The sequence below is a fragment of the Pristiophorus japonicus genome, chromosome 1 (assembly GCF_044704955.1).
Source record: "Pristiophorus japonicus isolate sPriJap1 chromosome 1, sPriJap1.hap1, whole genome shotgun sequence".
NCBI classification, from domain to species: domain Eukaryota; kingdom Metazoa; phylum Chordata; class Chondrichthyes; family Pristiophoridae; genus Pristiophorus; species Pristiophorus japonicus.
The window spans coordinates 253,007,351-253,030,493 of NC_091977.1; the positions used below are offsets into that span (position 1 = coordinate 253,007,351).

The window sequence follows — 23,143 nt, forward strand, 5'->3', positions numbered from 1 at the left end:
TATATCATTTGCAGGTGGGAAAGGTTTTATGTTTACCGTCAGTGACATCAAGGCCGGTGTCGTTCGGTACCATCATGATGACAGCGACACCACAAACGACTTCATCGTATTTAGAATTTCTGATGGTCTTCATAGTACCCGGCACAAATTCCCCATCAACATCCTGCCGAAAGATGATAGCCCTCCATTCCTGATCAATAATGTTATCTTTGAACTGTGTGAGGATCAAGAAATGCTGATTGAGAAGTTTATGCTTCAGGCCTCAGATATGGACTCAAGTGATGATTACATCCTTTACAAAATCATCAAAACCCCACTGGCTGGAGAGATTATCAAAAGAACAGCTCCTGAACTAACAGGTATTTCTTTTAAAGGGTGTCGATGATAAGTAATGGAACAGTTTCCTGTTTTTAGGCATTCAGTGTTGGTTATTCCCTTTACTCTGCCCAACAATATCTCTATATCTCAGTCTTCAAAGAGCTCCCACACTGTTTCCACACTGGAATTTCCAGTTCCCTTCTTGCAGCTCTCATGGATACATGGGTGGAGAAGTTGGCCTCCTTTGCGCCTCCCGTTAGCGCCCCTAGGGAGGCGATAACGGGACGCTAACGGCTTTCCGACCGGGCGCAGCGGAAATTACCGACGCCCGCGAACTTTCACGGTGGGTTAGCACTGGCGCTAAAACTCACCGCCTTGATCTCCTGCGCCCCGGAGATCATGACGTCATCCGGTGCGCAGCACCCTGTTATCACCCCCAGATATGATATTCGCTCCCGCCTCCTGCAGCATCGCCGGGCATCAACAACGGCAGCTGCAGGAGGCGTTGTCACCTTGGCTGGTTGCTTGGAGAGCACTAATTAAAGGTAGTGGTGGTCAGTAGGCCAAAATTTTATTATCACCCCAGTTTGTTGTTTTTTGATTTTTTTTCCAGGCCGCAATTGCTCAGCCCTGCACTCTCTCAGAGAGCTTGGGGCTGCTCTTCGTGAATCGCAGCCATCAATGACCATTCCCAGCCTTAGCCTCCAATGCCCTCAGCATTGGCCCTTCCCTTTAAGGGAGTGAAGGAGCTTGTGAATCCAGCAGTGCTGCACGGGACATTGTGCATCGCTCTGCCGTTACTGATGCTCTCACTCCATTTAGCGCTCTAAGAGAAGTAGTAGCGCTTGATTTAGCGCTCCACTTCCTTCCTGAATCACTAAACCAGATGTTCGTGTCGGATTCAATTGCATAGCGGCCGGCGATACTTTTGAGCTCCTGCAAAAGCTATCGCCCCAAACCCGTGCTACCCAATTTCCAGCAGCATATGGTCTTTGGTTGGACAATGTTACAAAAAATTGGTGCAAGTAGAAAATGGTGAACCTGTTTTATACTCAAATTGACATTTTCACAAAGTTAGTAGACCAAGACTGCTAATTTAATTGTTGATTAAGGGCAGTTTTGTGGTGCGACACTGGCTGCACTCAGGAAATCCAGATCAGCATGCAGCTTAAAACCACTGCTTGTTAGGCCACAACCAACAAGGTAAGTTTTTAAATATACTTACCAGAATGTGGAACTGGGAAGGTTCGCATACCCGCCCCCTCGCCTCCCATCGATGCTGCTACCCCCACCCTGAACACCTCCAATTCATACCCCCCATCACTGCTCCCTCCTAACTCGATTCCGTCGCCCTGCTTTTCCTCACTTACCAGTGGGTCACTGCAGCATCAGCAGTGGCCTGATCTTCTGTTGCCTTCACCAGCGAGCTGCCTGATGCTCTCCACAGCCCACTGGCTTCATGCAAATGAGGCCCGAGGCCCAATATTAGAGTCCCTTCAGGCCTCACCATTCAGGTGCAGGATTTAATCACGTGCCCAATGATAGGGTTGGCCAAATTTCTCTGTCCTCCTCTCTGTAATGTAGTTACAGGTCGTATGATTGACTAAGCAAGTACTAAGAGGGAATGACGAGGAGCACATGACTGAAGAAGATGTTGCAATGAACAGTATGCACAATTTATCCAAATTGGTTTGAATAGAAATGTATTGTATATGCTTTAGGGCCTAAATTGCCTCTTTTTTGCACCCTATTGGTGCCGGTGGGTGGCGCTAATAGGACGCAAACCCCTTTTCACCCGGGGGCAGGCAGCGCTGGCACCTGGGGTGAAATTACCCCCGAGATTTTGGGAACGATTTGGAATTTTCATCATGCCCCGCATTTTGCACCCCAGGTCGGGCTGCCCATGGTAGTGATGTCATCGATGAGCGCACCAACCACTCACTGCCCCACACCAACCCCTTTGCACACCGTGGGGCAAATTGCCCCATTTCAACCGGGCCGCCATCATGCAGCCCAGAATTGCCTGCTTTGTGCTGGGCCGCTGGCCTGGTCAAAACTGCCCATGGTGACCCAGTGGTGCCCACCAAAGGGGCTGCGGAGTCTGCAGTGGGCCTCCCCTTTAAGTGAAGGGGAGAGATGTTATGGCGCATTAGTGCTACGTGGAGCAGCCGTGTAGCGCTGACCTATTCAATACTGCGCTACTACCCTGGGAGCGCCCCCGCAAAATGAGTCGGAGTGTCCGAGACAACGCCCTGCCTCAGTTCCGGGTCACAAAGGGGCAATTTCTCGTTGTGGACAGGACTTTCACCCCGGGCGCTAACTGACCTGGGCCAGGAAGGGTAGCCGGATGGGCCACGGGGCCACGGGGCAATTTTACCCCCTATATGTGTCAGCCTTCGCTTAGTGGTAACATTCTCATCTCTTGCTAAGAAGGTTCTTGATTCAAGCCCAATTCTAGCGACTTAGACACATAATCAAAATTGAAACTTTGGTGCAGTACGGAGGGAATTCAGCACTGTTGGAGGTGTCATCTTTCGGATGAGATGTTGAATTGAGGTGGACGTGAAAGACATCAGAGTATTACTTGAGGAAGAGTAGGGGTGGTGTTCTGATCGATATTTATCCCTTATCCCTCAACCAACATCACTAACACAGATTATCTGGTCAGTTGTCTCATTGCTTTGTGGTTAGCAAATTAACTGCCACATTTGTCTATGTAATAACTGTGATTGCACTTCCAACGTAATTTGCAGACTGTAAGGCAGTTTGAGATGCCTTGGGGACGTGAAAGACATTATGTAAATGCAAAAATAAAAACAAAAAATGCAGGTCAGGCAGCATCTGTGCAGAGAGAAACAGAGTTAACGTCTCAGGTATCTGACCTGCTGAGTGTTTCTAGCATTTTTTGTTTTTATTTCCAGCAACCGCAGTATTTTGCTTTTATATAAATGAAAGATCTTTCTTTCTTCTTTATGCGTTATGCTTTCTGCCAAAAATAGAGCCAAATGATTGAGTTGTTATTTATCTGTTAAATTACATCTTATTCTGATCCACAAACATATATTCTTGGCACAGGAAAATTGTTAAGGTCATCGTACAGTCAAGTTATGGTGAAGAGTCCTGTTTTGTGTAAGTCTAATAGAAATACATTTTTCACTTGACTTACAACAAACAAGATTCATCTGTGTACATGAGTAAGAGAGAGAACAAAGCTGTAACTATTTAATCCATAACTTCTTCCTTTCTGCTTCCTTTGTTTTAAGCGCTAGTCATAATTTGCAAACAATGTGAATCATAGTTCAATGTTTCTGAATGTTGCAACTAAATAAAATTAAATGAAAGACCAACAAGGAGCACAAAAGCTTATTCCTAGCTTCAAATTATAAGCCATATTGGAAGAAGCATAAACTACTCTCTGGAAGATTGAAATTTGTGTAAAAATGTAGAATTGGAATTGTCAGCTGTGGCTCAGTGGGTAGCACCCCCCTCCATGGGCCCAAGTTTTGGATGTCCTCCCAGAATGGCGCACTCCGAGAGGCACGCCTATTTTTTAGAATAAAAAAAGCACCTAAAACTTACTTCGCGATTCTCCGAGTCCAGCAGGCCTGTTTCACAGTCAAGCAGCGCAGCACGTGGCTAGGGGCGGAGCTACAGCCCTGGGCCAAAAAGAGTGCCGGCAGCTGTGCGTGTGCACAGTGGAGTCTGTCCGCGTGCGCAGTAGCTCCTGGCCCTCCCAGCACGTCCTGTCGCTGGGCGACCCTATCCCTGGCCGAAGGGACGTCGCGCTGTTCACCGCCCCTTTCCCGGGCCTAGTGGCCTGCCTGCCTCACCATCCCTCACCTCTCCTCATCGCCACTGCCCTTACCTCCTCGGCGGCGGGGCCCGCTCGAACTCAGCCCCGGTGGCGGGCCCCACCCAAACTGCAGCTCTTCAGTGGCGGGCCCCGCCTGAACTCCTCCTCGGCAGCAGGGCCCACCCGAGCACCTCTTCGGTGGTGGGGCCCAACTGACCAGGAGCTCTTCGGTGGCGGGCCCCACCTGAACTCCTCCTCGGCAGCAGGGCCCACCCGAGCACCTCTTCGGTGGTGGGGCCCAACTGACCAGGAGCTCTTCGGTGGCGGGCCCCACCCGACCAGCTCTTCAGCAGGCTGTTGGAGGGCTCCCAGTGCTGCAGTAGGTGAGTAGAAACTTTAAATGTTTTATTTATTGATTGATTTTTTAATTGATTGATTTATTGGTTGATTTATTGATTCATTTATTATTTATTATTGATGATGGCTCTTTATTGGTAAAAGTGAAGTGTTTAAAGCTTTGTAAAATCCCCTAACTTCCCTCTAACTTCCCTTTCCCCCTCTATCTCTGGCTACCTGCGTCTAATTTCTAAAATGTAGGCAAGGTTTCTCTGAGCATACAAAAATCGACACTTACTCTGTTCTAAGTTAGTTTGGAGTAAGTTTTCGGTGCCTAAACTTGCAAAATGGGTCTAAGTGGCTGGTAATGCCCCCTTTTGAAAAAAAACTGTACTAAAACAAAACTATTCTAACTAACTAGAACTGGAGCAAACTAAATGACGAGAATTGCGATTTCTAAGATACTCCATACTAAACTAATTGTTCCAAAAAAATAGGAGCAACTCGAGCCGAAACTTGGGCCCCTTGAGATTTGCACAAAAATCCAGGCTGACACTCCAGGGCAGTGCTGAGGGAACGCTGCACTGTTGGAGGTGCTGTCTTTCAGGTGAGATGTTAAGCCGAAGTCCCGTCTGCTCTCTCAGGTGAATGTAAAAGATCCCATGGCACTATTTCAAAGAAGAGCAGGGGAGTTATCCCTGGTGTCCTGGCCAATATTTATCCCTCAATCAACAATAACAAAAACAGATTATCTGGTCATTATCACATTACTGTTTGAGGGAGCTTGCTGTGCACAAATTGGCTGCCATGTTTCTTACATTACAAATGTGACTACACTTTGAAAAGTACTTCATTGGCTGTAATGCGCTTAGGGGCATCCGGTGGTTGTTATAAATGTAAGTCTTTCTTTCTTTTGCGGAATTGTATCGAAATTACAACACAGACCACAAATACAAAAGCAAAATACCGTGGATGCGGGAATCTGAAATAAAAACCGAAAATGCTGGAAACACTCAACAGGTCAGGCAGCATCTGTGGAGAGAGAAACAGAGTTAACGTTTCAGGTCGATGACACGTCATCAGAACTGGAAAAAGTTAGAGATGCAACAGGTTTTTAAGCAAGTGTAGGTGCAGGGAAAGGAGGGAGTGGAGGAAAGAACAAAAGGGAAGGTCTGTGATAAGGTGGAAGGCAGGAGTGATTAAGAGAGAAAAAGGATGATGGTGCAAAGCAAAAAGAGATGATAATGGGACAAGTTAAGAAACAAAAGATGAGACTAGATAGGGTGTAAATGGAAATGGCAGAATCATCAACAGCTTCCATGGGAAAGAGAAAAAACAGAAAAAAAAAGAGGGGCAGAGGTTATGGTCTGAAATTGTTGAACTTGATGTTGAGTCCAGAAGACTGTAAAGTGCCTAAACGAAGAATGAGCTGCTGTTCCTCGAGTTTACGTTGAACTTCATTGGAACAGTGTAGGAGGCCGAGGACAGAGAGGTCAGAGTGGGAGTGAAGAATTAAAGTGACAGGCGACCGGAAGCTCAGGGTCACGCTTACAGACTGAATGGAGGTGTTCTGCAAAGCAGTCACCCAATCTGCGTTTGGTCTCTCCAATGTAGAGGAGAACACATGGTGAGCAGTGAATACAGTATACTAAATTGAAAGAAGTATAAGCAAATCGCTGTTTCAACTGGAAGGAGTATTTGGGGCCCTGGACAGTGGGAAGGGAGGAGATAAAAGGGCAGATGTTGGATCTCCTGCGTTTAGAATCATAGAATCACAGAAATTTACAGCACGGAAGGAGGCCATTTCGGCCCATCATGTCTGCTTGGCCGACAAAGAGCTATCCAGCCTAATCCCACTTTTCAGCTCTTGGTCCGTAGCCCTGTAGGTTACAGAACTTCAAGTGCACATCCAAGCACTTTTTAAATGTGGTGAGGGTTTCTGCCTCTACCACACTTTCAGGCAGTGCATTCCAGACCCCGACCACCATAAAGGGTGAAGAAATTTCTCCTCATATCTCCTCTAAACCTCCTACCAATTATTTTAAATCTATGCCCCTTGGTTGTTGACCATTCTGCTTAGGGAAATAGGTCCTTCCTATCCACTCTATCTAGGCCCCTCATAATTTTGTACACCTCAATAAGGTCTCCCCTCAGCCTCCTCTGTTCCAAAGAAAACAGACCCAGCATCTCCAATCTTTCCTCATAGCTAAAGTTCTCCAGTCCAGGCAACATCCTCGGAAATCTCCTCTGTACCCTCTCCAGTGCAGTCACATCTTTCCTCTAATGTGGTGACCAGAACTGCACGCAATATTCTAGCTGTGGCCTAACTAGTGTTCTATACAGTTCAAGCATAACCTCCATGCTCTTGTATTCTATGCCTCTGCTAAGAAAGGCAAGTATTCCTTATGCCGTCTTAACCATCTTATCTACCTGGCCTGTTACCTTCAGGGATCTGTGGACCTGAACTCCAAGGTCCCTTTGTTCCTCTACTGTCCTCAATGCCCTACAGTTTAATGTGTATTCCCTTGCCTTGTTAGCCTCACACTTCTCCAGTTTGAATTCCATTTGCCACTTTTCTGCCCACCTGACCAGTTCATCGATATCTTCCTGCAGTCTACAGCTTTCTTCTTCATTATTAACCACACAGCCTATTTTAGTATCATCTGCAAACTTCTTAATCATACCCCCTACGTTCAAGTCTAAATCATTAATATATACCACAAAAAGCAAGGGATCTAGTGGTGAGCCCTGTGGAATCCCACTGGAAACAGCCTTCCAGTCACAAAAAGACTCATCAACCATTACCCTTCGCTTCCTGCCTCTAAGCCAATTTTGGATCCAACTTGCCACTTTGTCCTGGATCCCATGGGCTTTTATTTTCGGGATCAGTCTGGCATGTGTGACCTTTTCAAAAGCCCTGCTAAAATCCATGTGCACTACATCAAACGCACTACCCTCAATGACCCTCCTTGTTATCTGTTCAAAAATGCAATTAAGTTAGTCAGACCTGACCTTCCCTTAACAAATCCATGCTGACTATTCTTGATTAATCAGAGAGGATGTTTCCACTGACAGGCAAGACTGGAACTAGGGGGCATAATCTTAGAATAAGGGGCCGCCCATTTAAAACTGAGATGAGGAGGAATTTCTTCTCTCAGAGTGTTGTAAATCTGTAGAATTCGCTGCCTTAGAGAGCTGTGGAAGCTGGGTCATTGAATACATTTAAGACAAAGATAGACAGTTTCTTAACTGATAAGGGAATAAGGGGTTATGGGAAGCGGGCAGGGAAGTGGACCTGAGTCCATGATCAGATCAGTTATGATCATACTAAATGACGGAGCAGGCTCAAGGGGGCCGTATGGCCTACTCATGCTCCTGCTTCTTATGTTCTAATCTGTGTCTTTCTAAATGAAGATTTATCCTGTCCCTCAAGAATTTTTCCAATAATTTTCCCATCACCGAGGTTAGGCTGACTGGCCTGTAATTTCTCGGTTTATTCCTTTCTCCCTTTTAAAACAAAGGTACAACATTAGCAGTGCTCCAGTCCCCTGGCACCACACCTGTAGGCCGAGAGGACTGGAAAATGATGGTGAGATTCTACTATTTCCTCTTTTGTTTCTCTTAACAGCCTGGGATACATTTCATCTGGGCCTGGGGATTTATCCACTTTCAAAGCTGATAAGCCCCTTAATACTTCCTCTCTCACTATGTTTATTTAATCTAATATTTCACACTCCTCCTCCTCCTCTCTTTTGTGGAAACAGATGCAAAATGTTCATTAAGAACCATACCCACGTCTTCTGCCTCCACACACAGATTACCTTTATGGGGCTAGAGTTTCCCTAACCTGTTTTTCTGGCCCCCTCACCCGAGGTGCGCCGTTTCTGTCCACCTCCAAGCGCGCCGAAAAAAGATGTCGTTATTCTAACCGCTCCCCAGCCTCTCTTCGGTAGTGGTGCAGCGTGGTGCCGGGACCTCTGCACATGTGCGCTCGGGTCTGCGCGCATGTGCACTAGCTCCTGGCAGGTCGATTCTGTGAGTACGTACTGCAGGCTGTGTGGGAGGGGCCCGAAGCACGCCGTCCCTAGCCCTGGCCGAATGGGCTCCCTCATCGGCGGCCCGCTACGTTCCCTAAGGTAGAACTACTATTTTTTATTTGTTTTTTACTGATTTAGATGCAGGGTTCCTTCTGTTTTTTTAATTGTTATTTATTGATTGATTAGTACTTTGGTCTTGGTGCATTAGGTGCAGGGTTCCTTCTATTTTTTTATTTTTTTATTTATTGATTGCTTGTTACTTTGGTCTTGGTGCTTTAGGTGCAAGGTTCCTTCTATTTTATTTGTTAATTAATTGCTTATTACTTTTGGTGCTTTGTTTGGTGCTTGGTGGTGCTTTAAATGCAGTTACTTGCGCCGATTCCTTAACTTTTTTTTTGCAGACAGAAGTGGCAATGTACATAGAAACATAGAAACATAGGAAATAGGTGCAGGAGTAGGCCATTCAGCCCATCGAGCCTGCACCACCATTCAATAAGATCATGGCTGATCATTCACCTCAGTACCCCTTTCCTGCTTTCTCTCCATACCCCTTGATCCCTTTAGCCATCAGGGCCATATCTAACTCAGTCTTGAATATACCCATTGAACTGGCATCAACAACTCTCTGCAGAAGAGAATTCCACAGGTTAACAACTCTCTGAGTAAAGAAATTTCTCTTCATTTCAGTCCTAAATGGCTTACCCCTTATCCTTAGACTGTGTCCTCTGGTTCTGGACTTCCCCAACATTGGGAACGTTCTTCCTGCATTTAACTTGTCCAGTCCCATCAGAATTTTATATGTTTCTATGAGATCCCCTCTCATTCTTTTAAACTCCAGTGAATACAGGTGCAGTCGATCCAGTCTCTCCTCATATGTCAGTCCTGCCATCCCGGGAATCAGTCTGGTGAACCTTCGTTGCACTCCCTCAACAGCAAGAATGTCCTTCCTCAGATTAGGAGACCAAAACTGAACACAATATTCCAGGTGAGACCTCACCAAGGCTCTTTACAACTGCATTAAGACTACCCTGCTCCTATATTCAAATCCCCTAGATATGAAGGCCAACATGCCATTTGCCTTCTTCACCGCCTGCTGTACCTGCATGCCAACTTTCAATGACTGATGTACCATGACCTACCCAGATCTCATTGCACCTCCCCTTTAGATAATATTGCACCTCCCCTTCAGATAATATTCTGCCTTCATGTTTTTGCCACCAAAGTGGATAACCTCACATTTATCCACATTATACTGCATCTGCCATGCATTTGCCCACTCACCTAACCTGTCCAAGTTATCCTGCAGCCTCTTAGCATCCTCCTCACAGCTCACACCACCACCCAGCTTAGTGTTGTCTGCAAACTTGGAGATATTACACTCAATTCCTTCATCTAAATCATTGATGTATATTGTAAATAGCTGCGGTCCCAGCACTGAACCCTGTGGCACCCCACTAGTCACTGCCTGCATTCTGAAAAGGACCCGTTTATCCCGACTCTCTGTTTCCTGTCTGCCAACCAGCTCTCTATCCACGTCAATACATTACCCCCAATACCATGTGCTTTAATTTTGCACACTAATCTCTTATGCGGGACCTTGTCAAAAGCCTTTTGAAAATCCAAATACACCACATCCACTGGTTCTCCCTTATCCACTCTACTAGTTACATTCTCAAAAAATTCCAGAAGATTTGTCAAGCATGATTTCCCTTTCATAAATCCATGCTGACTTGGACCGATCCTGTCACTGCTTTCCAAATGCGCTGCTATTTCATCTTTAATAATTGATTCCAACATTTCCCCACTATCAGCAGACTATCAGGCTCTGGGGATTTATCGGCTTTCAATCCGATCAATTTCCCTCACACAATTTCCTGATTAATAAGGATTTCCTTCAGTTCCTCCTTCTCGCTAGAACCTCGATTCCCTAGTATTTCCAGAAGGTCATTTGTGTCTTCCGTCGTGAAGACAGAACCAAAGTATTTGTTCAATTGGTCTGCCATTTCTTTGTTCCCCATTATAAATTCACCTGATTCTGACTGCAAGGGACCTCCGTTTGCTTTCACTAATCTTTTTCTCTTCACATATCTATAGAAGCTTTTGCAGTCAGTTTTTATGTTCCCAGCAAGCTTCCTCTCATACTCTATTTTCCCCCTCCTAATTAAACCCTTTGTCCTCCTCTGCTGAATTCTAAATTTCTCCCAGTCTTCAGGTTTGCTGCTTTTTCTGGCCAATTTATATGCTTCTTCCTTGGACTTAATACTATCCCTAATTTTCCTTGTTAACCACAGTTGAACCACCTTCCCCGTTTTATTTTTACTTCAGACAGGGATGTACAATTGTTGAAGTTCATCCATGTGATCTTTAAATGTCTGCCATTATCTATCCAATGTCAACCCTTTAAGTATCATTCTCCAGTCTACCCTAGCCAATTCACGTCACATACCATCGAAGTTTCCTTTCTTTAAGTTCAGGACTCTAGTCTCTGAATTCTGAATTAACTGTGTCACTCTCCACCTTAATAAAGAATTCTACCATATTATGGTCACTCTTCCCCAAGGGGCTTCACACAACAAGATTGCCAATTAGTACTTTCTCATTACACATCACTCAGTCTAGGATGGCCAGCTCTCTAGTTGGTTCCTTGACATGTTGGTCTTGAAAACCATCCCTAATACACTCCAGGAAATCGTCCTCCACCCTAGTGCTACCAATTTGGTTAGCCCAATCTATATGTAGATTAAAGTCGCCCATGATAACTGCTGTACATTTATTGCATGTATCCCTAATTTCTTGTTTGATGCTGTCCCCAATCTCACTACTACTGTTTGGTGGTCTGACACAACTCCCACTAGCATTTTTTGCCCTTTGGTATTCCGCAGCTCCATACAGATTCCACATCATCCAAGCTAATGTCCTTCCTTACTATTGCGTTAATTTCCTCTTTAACCAGCAACACTACCCCACCTCCTTTTCCTTTCTGTCTATCCTTCTTGAATGTTGAATACCCCTGGATGTTGAGTTCCCAGCCTTGGTCACCCTGGAGCCATGCCTCCGTAATTCCAATTATATCATGTTCGTTAATAGCTGCCTGCGCATTTAATTTGTTCATCTTATTACGAATATTCCTCGCTTTGAGGCACAGTGCCTTCAGGCTTGTTTTTTTAACACACTATGTCCCTTTAGAATTTTGCTGTAATGTGGCCCTTTCTGATTTTTGCCTTGGGTTTCTCTGCTCTCCACTTTTACTTTTCTTCTTTCTATCTTTTGCTTCTGCCCCCATTTTACTTCCCTCTGTCTCCCTGAATAGGTTCCCATCCCCCTGCCATATTAGTTTAACCCCTCCCCATAATAATAACTATGCATCTAGAGTCATAGAATCTTACAGCACTAAAGGAGGCCTTTCAGCGAATTGTGTCTGTGCCAGCTCTTTGAAAGAGCACTCCAATTTAGTCACACACTACAGCTTTATCCCCACAACCCCGCAAATTGGTCCTGTTCAAGTACTTGTCCAATTGCCTTTTAAAAGTTCCCATGCAACCTGATTCCTTCACCATTTCAGGTCGTACCAAATCTTAACAATCCACTGGGTGTTGAAATTTCTCCTCATTTCCCCTCTCGTTCTTTTGCCAATTATTTTCTTCGCTCCCTCAAATCCAAGGGACGCAGACTTAATCGGATGTGGTGGACAACTAGTTTGGCTTTTCTCCGCCAGATCTAGCTGGACCACATAAAGCATTATCGGGTCCCACTCTTGTCTGCGGAAACTGCTCACTATTCCAGGATCATTGTGGAATGCAAAGATAACCCAACGCTACTATGCTCCGAGGCTAACCGTCTCCTTAAATCCCTCTCCCCTGTCTCCACCACACTCACCTCCAACAAGTGGAGCTCATGGACTTCTTTGTCTCAAAGATTGAGACCATCTGATCAGCTGCCTCTGCCATTTCCCTTTCTACCCCTAGCGCACCAGGTCAAACTTCCCCTGAGGTTCCCCTCTACCCTAGCCCTGAACTCGCATCTTTCTCCAGTTTCTGTCTGATCTCCCCACTTCACCTCTCCACGCTCATCTTGTCCATGAGACGCACTTCCTGCTCCCTTTACCTTATTCCCACTAAACTGCTGACCACCCAACTACCTTTTCTGGCTTTCATGTTAGCTGACAGTGTTAACGGTTCTCTCTACTCAGGTAATGTCCCCCTCTCCCTCAAATCTGCAGTCATCACCCCTCTCCTAAAAAAAAAAACAACCCTTGACCCCCTCTGTGCTTGCAAGCCAGCACCCCATCTCCAACCTTCCTGTCCTCTCAAAAGTCCTTGAACGTGTTGTTGCGTCCCAAATCCAGGCACTTCATTCCCGGAACTCCATGTTTGAATCTCTTCAGTCTGGTTTTTGCCCCTGCCACAGTACCAAAACGGCTCTCATCAAAATCACAAATGACATCCTTTGTGACTGTGACAAAGGTAAACTATCCCTCCTCGTCCTTCTGGACCTGTCTGCAGCCTTTGACACAGTTGACCACTCCATCTTCTTCCAAAGCCTCTCTACCATCATCCAGCTGGGTGGGACTGCACTCGCCTGGTTCCATTCTTATCTATCCAATCGTAGCCAGAAAATCACCTGCAATGGCTTCTCTTCCCACTCCTGCATCGTTAACTCTGGTGACCCCCAAGGATCTGTCCTTAGCCCCCTCCTATTTCTCATCTATATGCTGCCCCTTTGGCGACATCATCTGAAAACACGGAGTCAGTTTCCACCTGTACACCGACGACACCCAGCTCCACCTCACCACCACTTCTCTACACCCCTCCATGATCTCTGAATTGTCAGACTGCCTGTCCGACATCCAGTACTGGGTGAGCAGAAATTTTCTCCAATTAAATATTGGGAAAACCAAAGCCATTGACTTTGGTCCCCACCACAAACTGTGTTCCCTAGCCACTGACTCCATCCCTCTCCCTAGCATCAGTCTGAGGTTGAACCAGACTGTTTGCAACCTAGGTGTCATATTTGGCCCTGAAATGAGCTTCCGGCCACATATTCGTGGTGTAACTAAAACCCCCTATTTCCACCTCCGTCTCCATCCCTACCTCAGCTCATCTACTGCTGAAACCCTCATCCATGCCTTTGTTACCTCGACAAGTGACCAATTCAATGCACTCCTGGCTGGCCTCCCACATTCTGCCCTATGTAAACCTGAGGTCATCCAAAACTCGGGTGCCTGTGTCCTAACTCACACCAAGTCACAATCACCCATCACCCCTGTGTTCGGCTCCCGGTTAAGCATGCCTCAATTTCAAAATTCTCACCCTTGTTTACAAATCCCTCCGTGGCCTCGCCCCTCCCTATCTCTGTAATCTTCAGCCTTACAACCCCTGTGAGTTGTCTATGCTCCTCAAATTCTGCCTTTTTGAGTATCCCTGATGTGAATCGCTCAACCATTGGTGGCCGTGCCTTCAGCTGCCTCAGCCCCAAGCTCTGGAACTCCCACCCTATACCTCTCCATCTCACTACCTCTCTTTCCTCTTTTAAGATGCTCCTTAATACTTACCTCTTTGACAAGCTATTGGTCATCTGCGGTAATTTCTTCTTATGTGGCTCAGTGACAAATTTATTTGTTTTGTCTTAAAACCCTCCTGTGAAGCACCTTGGGAGTTTTACTTCATTAAAGGCGCTATATAAATACAAGTTGTTGTTGTTGTTGTCTATGGCCTCTGGTTACTTCCCAGAGGAAACAGTTTCTCCCTAATTGCTCTATCAAAACCTCTTCTAATTTTGAACACGATCTCTGCTCTAAGGAGAACAAATCCAGCTTCTCCAATCTGCCCACAAAACTGAAGTCCCTGATCCCTGGTATCATCCTGTAAACCGCCGCTGTACCCCCAGGGCCTTGATATCCTAAAGTGTGTGCCCAATATTGTACGCAATGCTCAGTGTCAGCTGTGGCTCAGTGGGTAGCGCTCTTGCCTCTGAGTCAGAAAATTGTGGGTTCAAGTCGATCTAGGGACTTGAGCACATAAATCTCGGCTGACACTCCAGTGCAGTACTGAGGGAGCACTGCACTGTCGGAGGTGCTGTCTTTTGGATGAGATGTTAAACCTGTCTGCTCCCTTAAGTGGATATAAAAAAAATCTTATGGCACTATTTCGAAGAAGAGCAGGGAAGTTATCCCCGGTGTCCTGGCCAGTATTTATCCCTCAATCAACATAACAAAAACAGATTATCTGGTCATTATCACATTGCTGTTTGTGAGAGCTTGCTATTTGCAAATTGGCTGCCGGGTTTCCCACATTTCAACAGTGACTGCACTCCAAAAGTGCTCCATTGGATGTAAGGCACTTTGAGATGTCCAGTGGTCGAGAAAGGCTCGATATAAATCCAAGTCTTTCTTTACTCAAACTGAGGTCTAATCAGCAACTGTAAAGTTTTAGCATGACATTTTTGTTTTTGTATTCAATGTCCCTATTTATAAAGCCAATCATCCCATACGCTTTCTTAACAGCCTTACAGAGGAGAGACTGGATCGACTGGGCCTGTATTCACTGGAGTTTAGAAAGATGAGAGGGAATCTCATAGAAACATATAAAATTCTGTTGGGACTGGACAGGTTAGATGCAAGAAGAATGTTCCCGATGTTGGGGAAGCCCAGAACCAGGGGACACAGTCTAAGGATAAGGGGTAAGCTATTTAGGACTGAAATGAGGAAAAACCTCTTCACTCAGAGAGTTGTTAACCTGTGGAATTCTCTACCGCAGAGAGTTGTTGATGACAGTTCGTTGGATATATTCAAGAGGGAGTTAGATATGGCCCTTACGGCTAAAGGGATCAAGGGGTATGGAGAGAAAGCAGGAAAGGGGTACTGAGGGAATGATCAGCCATGATCTTATTGAATGGTGCTGCAGGCTTGAAGGGCTGAATGGCCTACTCCTGCACCTATTTTCTATGTTTCTATATTTTCTCAATAGCATGTGCAGTGGTTCAAGTGAGGTGCTCAATTTAGGTAGGAAGTCACCAAAGTAGTTAAGTAGACCCAAGAACAAACGCAACTCTATCACATTCTGCGGCTTGGGTGCATTCTTGATGGCTTTAGTTTTCACGTCAGTAGGTCTGATGCCATCAGCGATGATTTTCCTCCTGAGGAATTCGACCTCCGGTGCCATGAAGATGCACTTTGGGCGTTTAAGTCTGAGTCCCACTCTGTCCAAGCGCAGTAGAACCTCTTCCAGGTTGTTCAGATGTTCCTTGGAGTCACGACTGGTGATCAGGATGTCATCTTGGAACACAATGGTCCTGAGAACAGACTTCAGTAGACTTTCCATATTCCCCTGGAATATTGCTGCAGCCGAGCGAATTCCAAATGGGCACCTGTGGTAAATAAACAGTCCTTTTTGCATGTTAATGCATGTAAGTCTCTTTGACATCTCGACCAACTCCTGCGTCATATAGACCGACGACAAGTCCAGTTTTGTGAACGACTTCCCTCCGGCTAGCATCGCAAATAAGTCATCAGCCTGCGGTAAGGGTGCTGATCTTGTTTCGAAACCCTGTTGATCGTAGCCTTGTAGTCTGCACAGATTCTGACTGTGCCATCACTTTTCAGCACAGGAACAATGGGGCTGGCCCATTCATTAAATTCGACCGGTGATATGATCCCTTCACGTTGGAGTCTGTCCAGTTCAATTTCGAACTTCTCCCTCATCATATACGGCACTGCCTGAGCTTTATGATGGATGGGTCTTGCATCTGAGTCCATGTGGATCTGCACCTTGGTCCCGTGAAGTTGCCGATACCCGGTTCGAACAGCGAGGGGAACTTGCTCAATACTTGGGCACATGTATCTTCCTCCGACGACAACGCCTTTATGTCGTTCCAGTCGCATCTGATTTTCTCCAACCAGCTCCTGCCGAGCAGCATTGGGCCATTGCCTGGAACAATCCACAGCGGTAACTCATGAACCGCAATTTTATACGACACATTAATTTGTGCACTGCCAATCACCTTTATCAGTTCTTTGGCATACGTGTGCAGCTTGGCGTTAACAGGCTCAACCTGGGCCTCACAGTCTTAGTGTCCCACAGTTTATTAAATGCCCTCTCGTTCATGATCGATTGACTTGCCCCTGTGTCCAATTCCATCGATACCGGTATCCCGTTAAACTTCACGTTAATCAAAATTGGTTTACTCTTGGTTATGAAGGAGTACAGTCCATACACTTCCTCCTCTGGCATCTCGGATTGCATATCCGGATCCGTGCTAGACTGGCTCCCACATTCCCCATGGTGTGTCACAGCTCGCTTGCTCATCTGCGGACACTTGCGCTGGAGATGCCCTACTCTCAGACAGCCTTTGCAACTATATTGCTTAAATCGGCACTGCTGGTGCCGAATCAATCGCATTTACAGTACTTGCCGAGGTTTGGTTCTTCACCGCTATTTGCTTTAGACTCCTGACTGTCGTCATACATGATTGAACGATCTGGATGGCGTTTTTTAAATCCAACTCCTCCACCGCCAGAAGTTTGCGCAGGATCACCTCGTGGTTGATAGCGATAACAAAGATGTCCCGCAGCATGTCTGTGTCCCGCAGCATGTCCCGAATTCGCACGGCCCTGCTAGACATCTCAAGTCGGCAACGAATTCCGCCGCGTTCTGGCCCTCCGATCGAACGTGTGTATAAAACCTGTATCTCGAGATGATGATGCCGTCGTCTGGCTTGAGGTGCTCCCGTACCAGTGTACGCAACTCCTTGTACGTTTTCTCTGTTGGATCATTAGGCATGAGTAGATTCTTTATCAGACTGTAGATCTTTGAACCGCACACAGTGAGGAACACGGCTCGGTGCTGATCTGCGTCGTCGACCCCTCCATTTTGTTGGCCACGAAGTACTGGTTCAAACGGCTCACAAAGTCTGCCCAATCTTCTCCCTCCATGAATCGCTCTAAAAATCCAATTGTGCTCATTTTGCAAACAAAGGTTCTTGAATTCTCGTCACCAAATGTTATGCATGCAATGAAGGTTCATACTGAGCACTGTTTAACTAAGCAAAGTACAACCTTGCTCTGCTTTATTTTGGCCCAAAGTGTCTGACTCACAAAATGGCTGGCCTTTTGTACCAGAGCAGTACCATGTGCATGCTGTTCAGTGGCCTCCAGCAATGGCACTATCTGGTGGCTACTAACAGCATGTAAATACATGACACACACCCAGGTCTTTCTGCTCTAAATAGCACCATTTAGATTATCCTGCCTCTCCATGTTGTTTCTCCCAAAGTGCATCACTTTACACTTATCTGCACCTAATTGCTTCGGCCATATGTCTGCCTATTTCACCAGTCTGTCTATATCCTCCTGAACTCTGCTACGATCCTGCTCACTAAATAGTGAGTAGGATTGCCAAGTTTTGTATCATTTGCAAACTTTAAAATTATACTTCCTGTACCCAAGTCCAGGTCTTTTATATATAAGAAAAAAAACAATGGTCCTAATACCGATTCCTGGACGACCACACTGCATCCAGTCAGAAAAACAGCAGTTCACCACTATTCTCTGTCTCCTATCTCTTAGCCAATTACATGCCCAAGTTATCACTGTCCCTTTAATCCCTTCTGCTTCTATTAACCGAATAAGTCTGTTATGAGGTACTTGATGATCTACTGCACAACCGTCATCAACCTTATCCGTTACTTCAGCAAAGAACTCAATCAGGTTAGTCAGACATGATTTGCCTTTAACAAATCTGTGCTGGCTGCCCCTTATTAGCCCCTGCTTCTCCAAGTGAGGATTCATTTTGGTCTTTGACAATAATCTCTGGTAGTTTTCCCACATGTTAGACTGATTAGCTTGTAGTTACCAGGTTTATCCCTCTTCCTCCAGTCCTCTGGCACCACTCCCATATTCAAGGAGGATTGAAAGATTGTGGTCAGAGCTTCTGCTATCTCCACCCTATCTTCCCTCAGCAACATAAGATTCATCCTATACGGACCGGGTGACTTGTTATCGCTGAGTGATGCCAACCTATTGAGTACCTCCTTTCTATCTATGTTTATCCGATCTCTACTCCCTCCTTCTCTCCCCTCTACTCTGACATCCTCTTCTTTTGTGAAGACAGATGCAAAGTATTTGCAAATATACTTGAGAAACTTACGTTAAAAACAAATTACGAGAATTGTATGACAAGCAAAGTCTTAAAACCTATTTCTCCGCAAATGCGCCTAATATAGGAAAAGTAAGATAGTTGTAGATGTTGGAGGTCAATTATCTCAGCCCCAGGACATCGCTGCAGGGGTTCCTCAGGGCAGTGTCCTCGGCCCAACCATCTTCAGCTGCTTCATCAATGAGGTTCCCGCCATCATAAGGTCAGAAGTGGGGATGTTTACTGATGATTGCACAGTGTTCAGTTCCAATCGCAACTCCTCAGATATGGAGCAGTCCATGCCCGCATGCAGCAAGACCTGTACAACATTTAGGCTTGGGCTGATAAGTGGCAAGTAACATTTGTGCCACACAAGTGCCAGGCAATGACTATCTCCAACAAGAGAAAGTCTAACTACCGCCCCTGGACATTCAAAGGCATTACCGTCTCTGAATCCCACTCCATCAACATTTTGGGGGTCACCATTGACCAGAAACTTAATTGGACCAGCCACATAAATACTGTGGCAACATGATCAGGTCAGAGGCTGGTTACACTGTGGTGAGTGTCTCACCTTCTGACTCCCCAAAACCTTTCCACTATCTCCGAGGCACAAGTCAGGAGTGTGATGGAATTCTCTCCACTTGCCTAATTAGCAATCTTGTTGTGCGAGGCCCCCTGGGGAAGAGTGACCATAATATGGTAGAATTCTTTATTAAGATGGAGAGTGACAGTGTCAATTCAGAGACTAGGATCCAGAACTTAAGGAAAGGTAACTTCACTGGTATGAGATGTGAATTTGCTAGGATAGACTGGAAAATTATACTTAAAGGGTTGACAGTGGATAGGCAATGGCAGACATTTATAGATTACATGGATGAACTTCAACTATTGTACATCCCTGTCTGGAGTAAAAATAAAATGGGGAAGGTAGCTTAACCATGGCTAACAAGGGAAATTAGGGATAGTGTTAAATCCAAGGAAGAGGCATATAAATTGGCCAGAAAAAGTAGCAAACCTGAAGACTGGGAGAAATTTAAAATTCAGCAGAGGAGGACAAAGAGTTTAATTAGGAGGGGGGAAATAGAGTATGAGAGGAAGCTTGCCGGGAACATAAAAACTGACTGCAAAAGCTTCTATAGATAGATGAAGAGAAAAAGATTAGTGAAGACCAACGTAGGTCCGCTGCAGTCAGAATCAGGTGAATTTATAATAGGGAACAAAGAAATGGCAGACCAATTGAACAAATACTTTGGATCTGTCTTCACTAAGGAAGCCACAAATAACCTTCTGGAAATACTAGGGGTTCGAGGGTCTAGCAAAAAGGAGGAACTGAAGGAAATCCTTATAGTCAGGAAATTGTGTTAGTGAAGTTGATGGGATTGAAAGCAGATAAATCACCAGGGCCTGATTGTCTGCATCCCAGAGTACTTAAGGAAGTGGCCCTAGAAATAGTGGATGCATTGGTGATCATTTTCCAACATTCTATTGACTCTGGATCAGTTCCTATGGACTGGAGGGTAACTAATGTAACACTACTTTTTAAAAAAGGAGGGAGAGAGAAAACAGGGAATTATAGACTGGTTAGCCTGACATCGTTGGTGGGGAAAATGTTGGAATCAATTATTAAAGATGAAATAGCAGCGCATTTGGAAAGCAGTGACAGGATCGGTCCTAGTCAGCATGAAAGGAAAATCATGCTTGACAAAACTCCTAGAATTTTTTGAGGATGTAATTTGTAGTGTGGACAAGTGAGAACCAGTGGATGTGGTGTATTTGGACTTTCAAAAAGCTTTTGTCAAGGTCCCACACAAGAGATTAGTGTGCAAAATTAAAGCACATGGTATAGGGGGTAATGTACTGACGTGGATAGAGAACTGGTTGGCAGACAGGAAGCAGAATAAACGGGTCCTTTTCAGAATGGCAGGCAGTGACCAGTGGGGTGCCACAGGGTTCAGTGCTGGGACCCCAGCTATTTACAAAACACATCAATGATTTAGATGAATAAATGTAATGTAATATCTCCAAGTTTGCCGATGACACTAAGCTGGGTGGTGGTGTGAGCTGTGAGGAGGATGCTAAGAGGCTACAGGGTGACTTGGACAGGTTAGGTGAGTGGGCAAATGCATGGCAGATGCAGTATAATGTGGATAAATGTGAGGTTATCCACTTTGGTAGCAAAAACAGGAAGACAGAATATGATAAGGAAAAGGGGAGGTGCAACGAGACCTGGGTGTCATGGTACATCAGTCATTGAAGTTTGGCATGCAAGTACAGCAGGCGGTGAAGAAGGCAAATGGCATGTTGGCCTTCATAGCTAGAGGATTTGAGTACAGGAGCAGGGAGGTCTTACTGCAGTTGTACAGAGCCTTGGTGAGGCCACACCTGGAATATTGTGTTCAGTTTTGGTCTCCTAATCTGAGGAAGGATGTTCTTGCTGTTGAGGGAGTACTGCAAAGGTTTACCAGATTGAGTCCCGGGATAGCAGGACTGACATATGAGGAGAGACTGGAGCAACTGGGCTTGTATTCGCTGGAGTTTAGAAGAATGAGAGGGGATCTCAAAGAAACATGTAACATTCTGACCGGATTGGACAGGTTAGAGTCAGGAAGCCTGTTCCCATTGTTGGGCAGTTCCAGAACCAAGGTTCACAGTCTAAGAATAAGAGTTAAGCCATTTAGGATCGAGATGAGGAGAAACTTCTTCACTCAGAGAGTAGTTAACTTGTGGAATTCTCCACCGCAGAAAGTTGTTGAGGCCAGTTCGTTAGATATATTCAAAAGGGAGTTAGATATGGCCCTTACGGCTAAAGGGATCAAGGGGTATGGAGAGAAAGCAGGAAAGGGGTACTGAGGTGAATGATCAGCCATGATCTTATTGAATGGTGGTGCAGGCTTGAAGGGCCGAATGGCCTACTCCTGCACCTAATTTCTATGTTTCTATGTTTCTATGCCTGGATGAGTGCAGTTCCAACAACACTCAAGAAGCTCGACACCATCCAGGACCAAGCATTTGATTGGCACCCCGGCCACCATCTTAAACTTTCACTCCTGACACCAAAGGCGCACCGTGGCTGCAGTGTGTACCATCTACAAGATACACTGGAGCAACTCGCCAAGGCTTCTTCAACAGTACCTCACAAACCTGCGAACTCTACCACCTAGAAGGACAAGGGCAGCAAGCGCACGGGAACACCACCAACTGCAAGTTCCCCTCCAAGTTACACATTTGGAAATGTATCGCCATTCCTTCATTGTCGCTGGATCAAAATCCTGAAACTCCCTCCTTAACAGTACCTTCACCACATGGAATGCAGCGGTTCAAGATGGCGGCACACCACCAACTTCTGTAGGGCATTAGGGATGGACAATAAATGCTGGCCTTGCTTGCGACACCCATATCCCATGGATGAATAAAAAAAAACTGTTGCATCTCTAACTTAATGCAGTTCTGATGAAAGGTCATCGACTTGAAAGGTTAAGTTAGTTTCTCTCTCCACTGATGCTACCTGACCTGCTGAGTATTTCCAGCATGTTCTGTTTTTATTTTATATTATAAATAACACTTGGACCATTAGGCCCTGTTTTGTCTTAAACTCCTCATCAAAATAGGGCGGAGGGCGTGTAATCCAGGTTTCATCCTGGATTAATTTGAAGCGGCTACTTCTCAGAGTTCAACTCTGGAAAATAATGACAAGACACCAATAAGTATAGTTCACACTGTGCTTGGCAGTCTTTACTGAGTACTGATCAACCTGTTATCAACATTACATCTATCAGTCTATCCCTTGTGTACTCGACTATGTTATAGTTACCAGTTCTTCAGTTCGCTGCATGATCACGATCAACCCGGTGGTCTGACGGGTTCATGGAGCAGAACCTCTGATGACTGACCACGTCACCTTTCTCTGATGATTGCGGGCTGCTGTCCCTTCATCTGTGTGTTTGTCCTTGCCTTTTCTCAGGTGTTGTTTCCATGGCTACCTGTCACTCATCAAATCTTTCCTTTGATCCATCGATGATCTATCTTCTTTGATCACGCATTTAGCACTTCGGAAACTGGCCTCTTGTCTAGTCTAGCGCTATCGTGGATCTCACTGTGTTCAGTATTGGTGTTTACATTTCTGTACAGGTTTGGTCAGTATCAGTGTTGACATGTCCACTAAAGGTTTCTTACAGTCACTATCGTTTGCATTGTGTTGGGGTTTCTCTTCTGATTAGTTTGTGTGGTTTTACATTTCCACAAAAGGTTTCTCAACAGTCAGTATTACTTCTATTGTGTTGGGGTTTCTGCACAGATTAACATTAACTATTTTAAACAAGAGTCTCCAGGAGTTCTTACAATTACAGGAAGTCAATATTTACTGCTTTCATGGTTTAAGCATTTTATACAGAATGTTTGAAAAGGTTAATCACAGAGTTGTTTCCTGGGCCTTACATTGGGTTTTCAAGCCCTACAGGTGTTCGAGGGCAAGGGGAGAGGGCAATCAAAGCCATTTAAATGTGTCCGACTGTGTCCAACACAAATTG

The 23,143-nt window shown here is 45.4% G+C and overlaps 1 protein-coding gene across 1 annotated transcript in view; it reads left to right on the plus strand.

Moving 5' to 3' along the window:
- The window catches only part of frem1a (Fras1 related extracellular matrix 1a), a 352,151-nt gene that overhangs the window by 81,128 nt on the left and 247,880 nt on the right, over window positions 1–23,143 (plus strand). Inside the window, 1 exon segment of the mRNA XM_070877990.1 lies at window positions 15–359. Within this exon segment, the coding sequence (XP_070734091.1) occupies window positions 15–359 (345 nt within the window).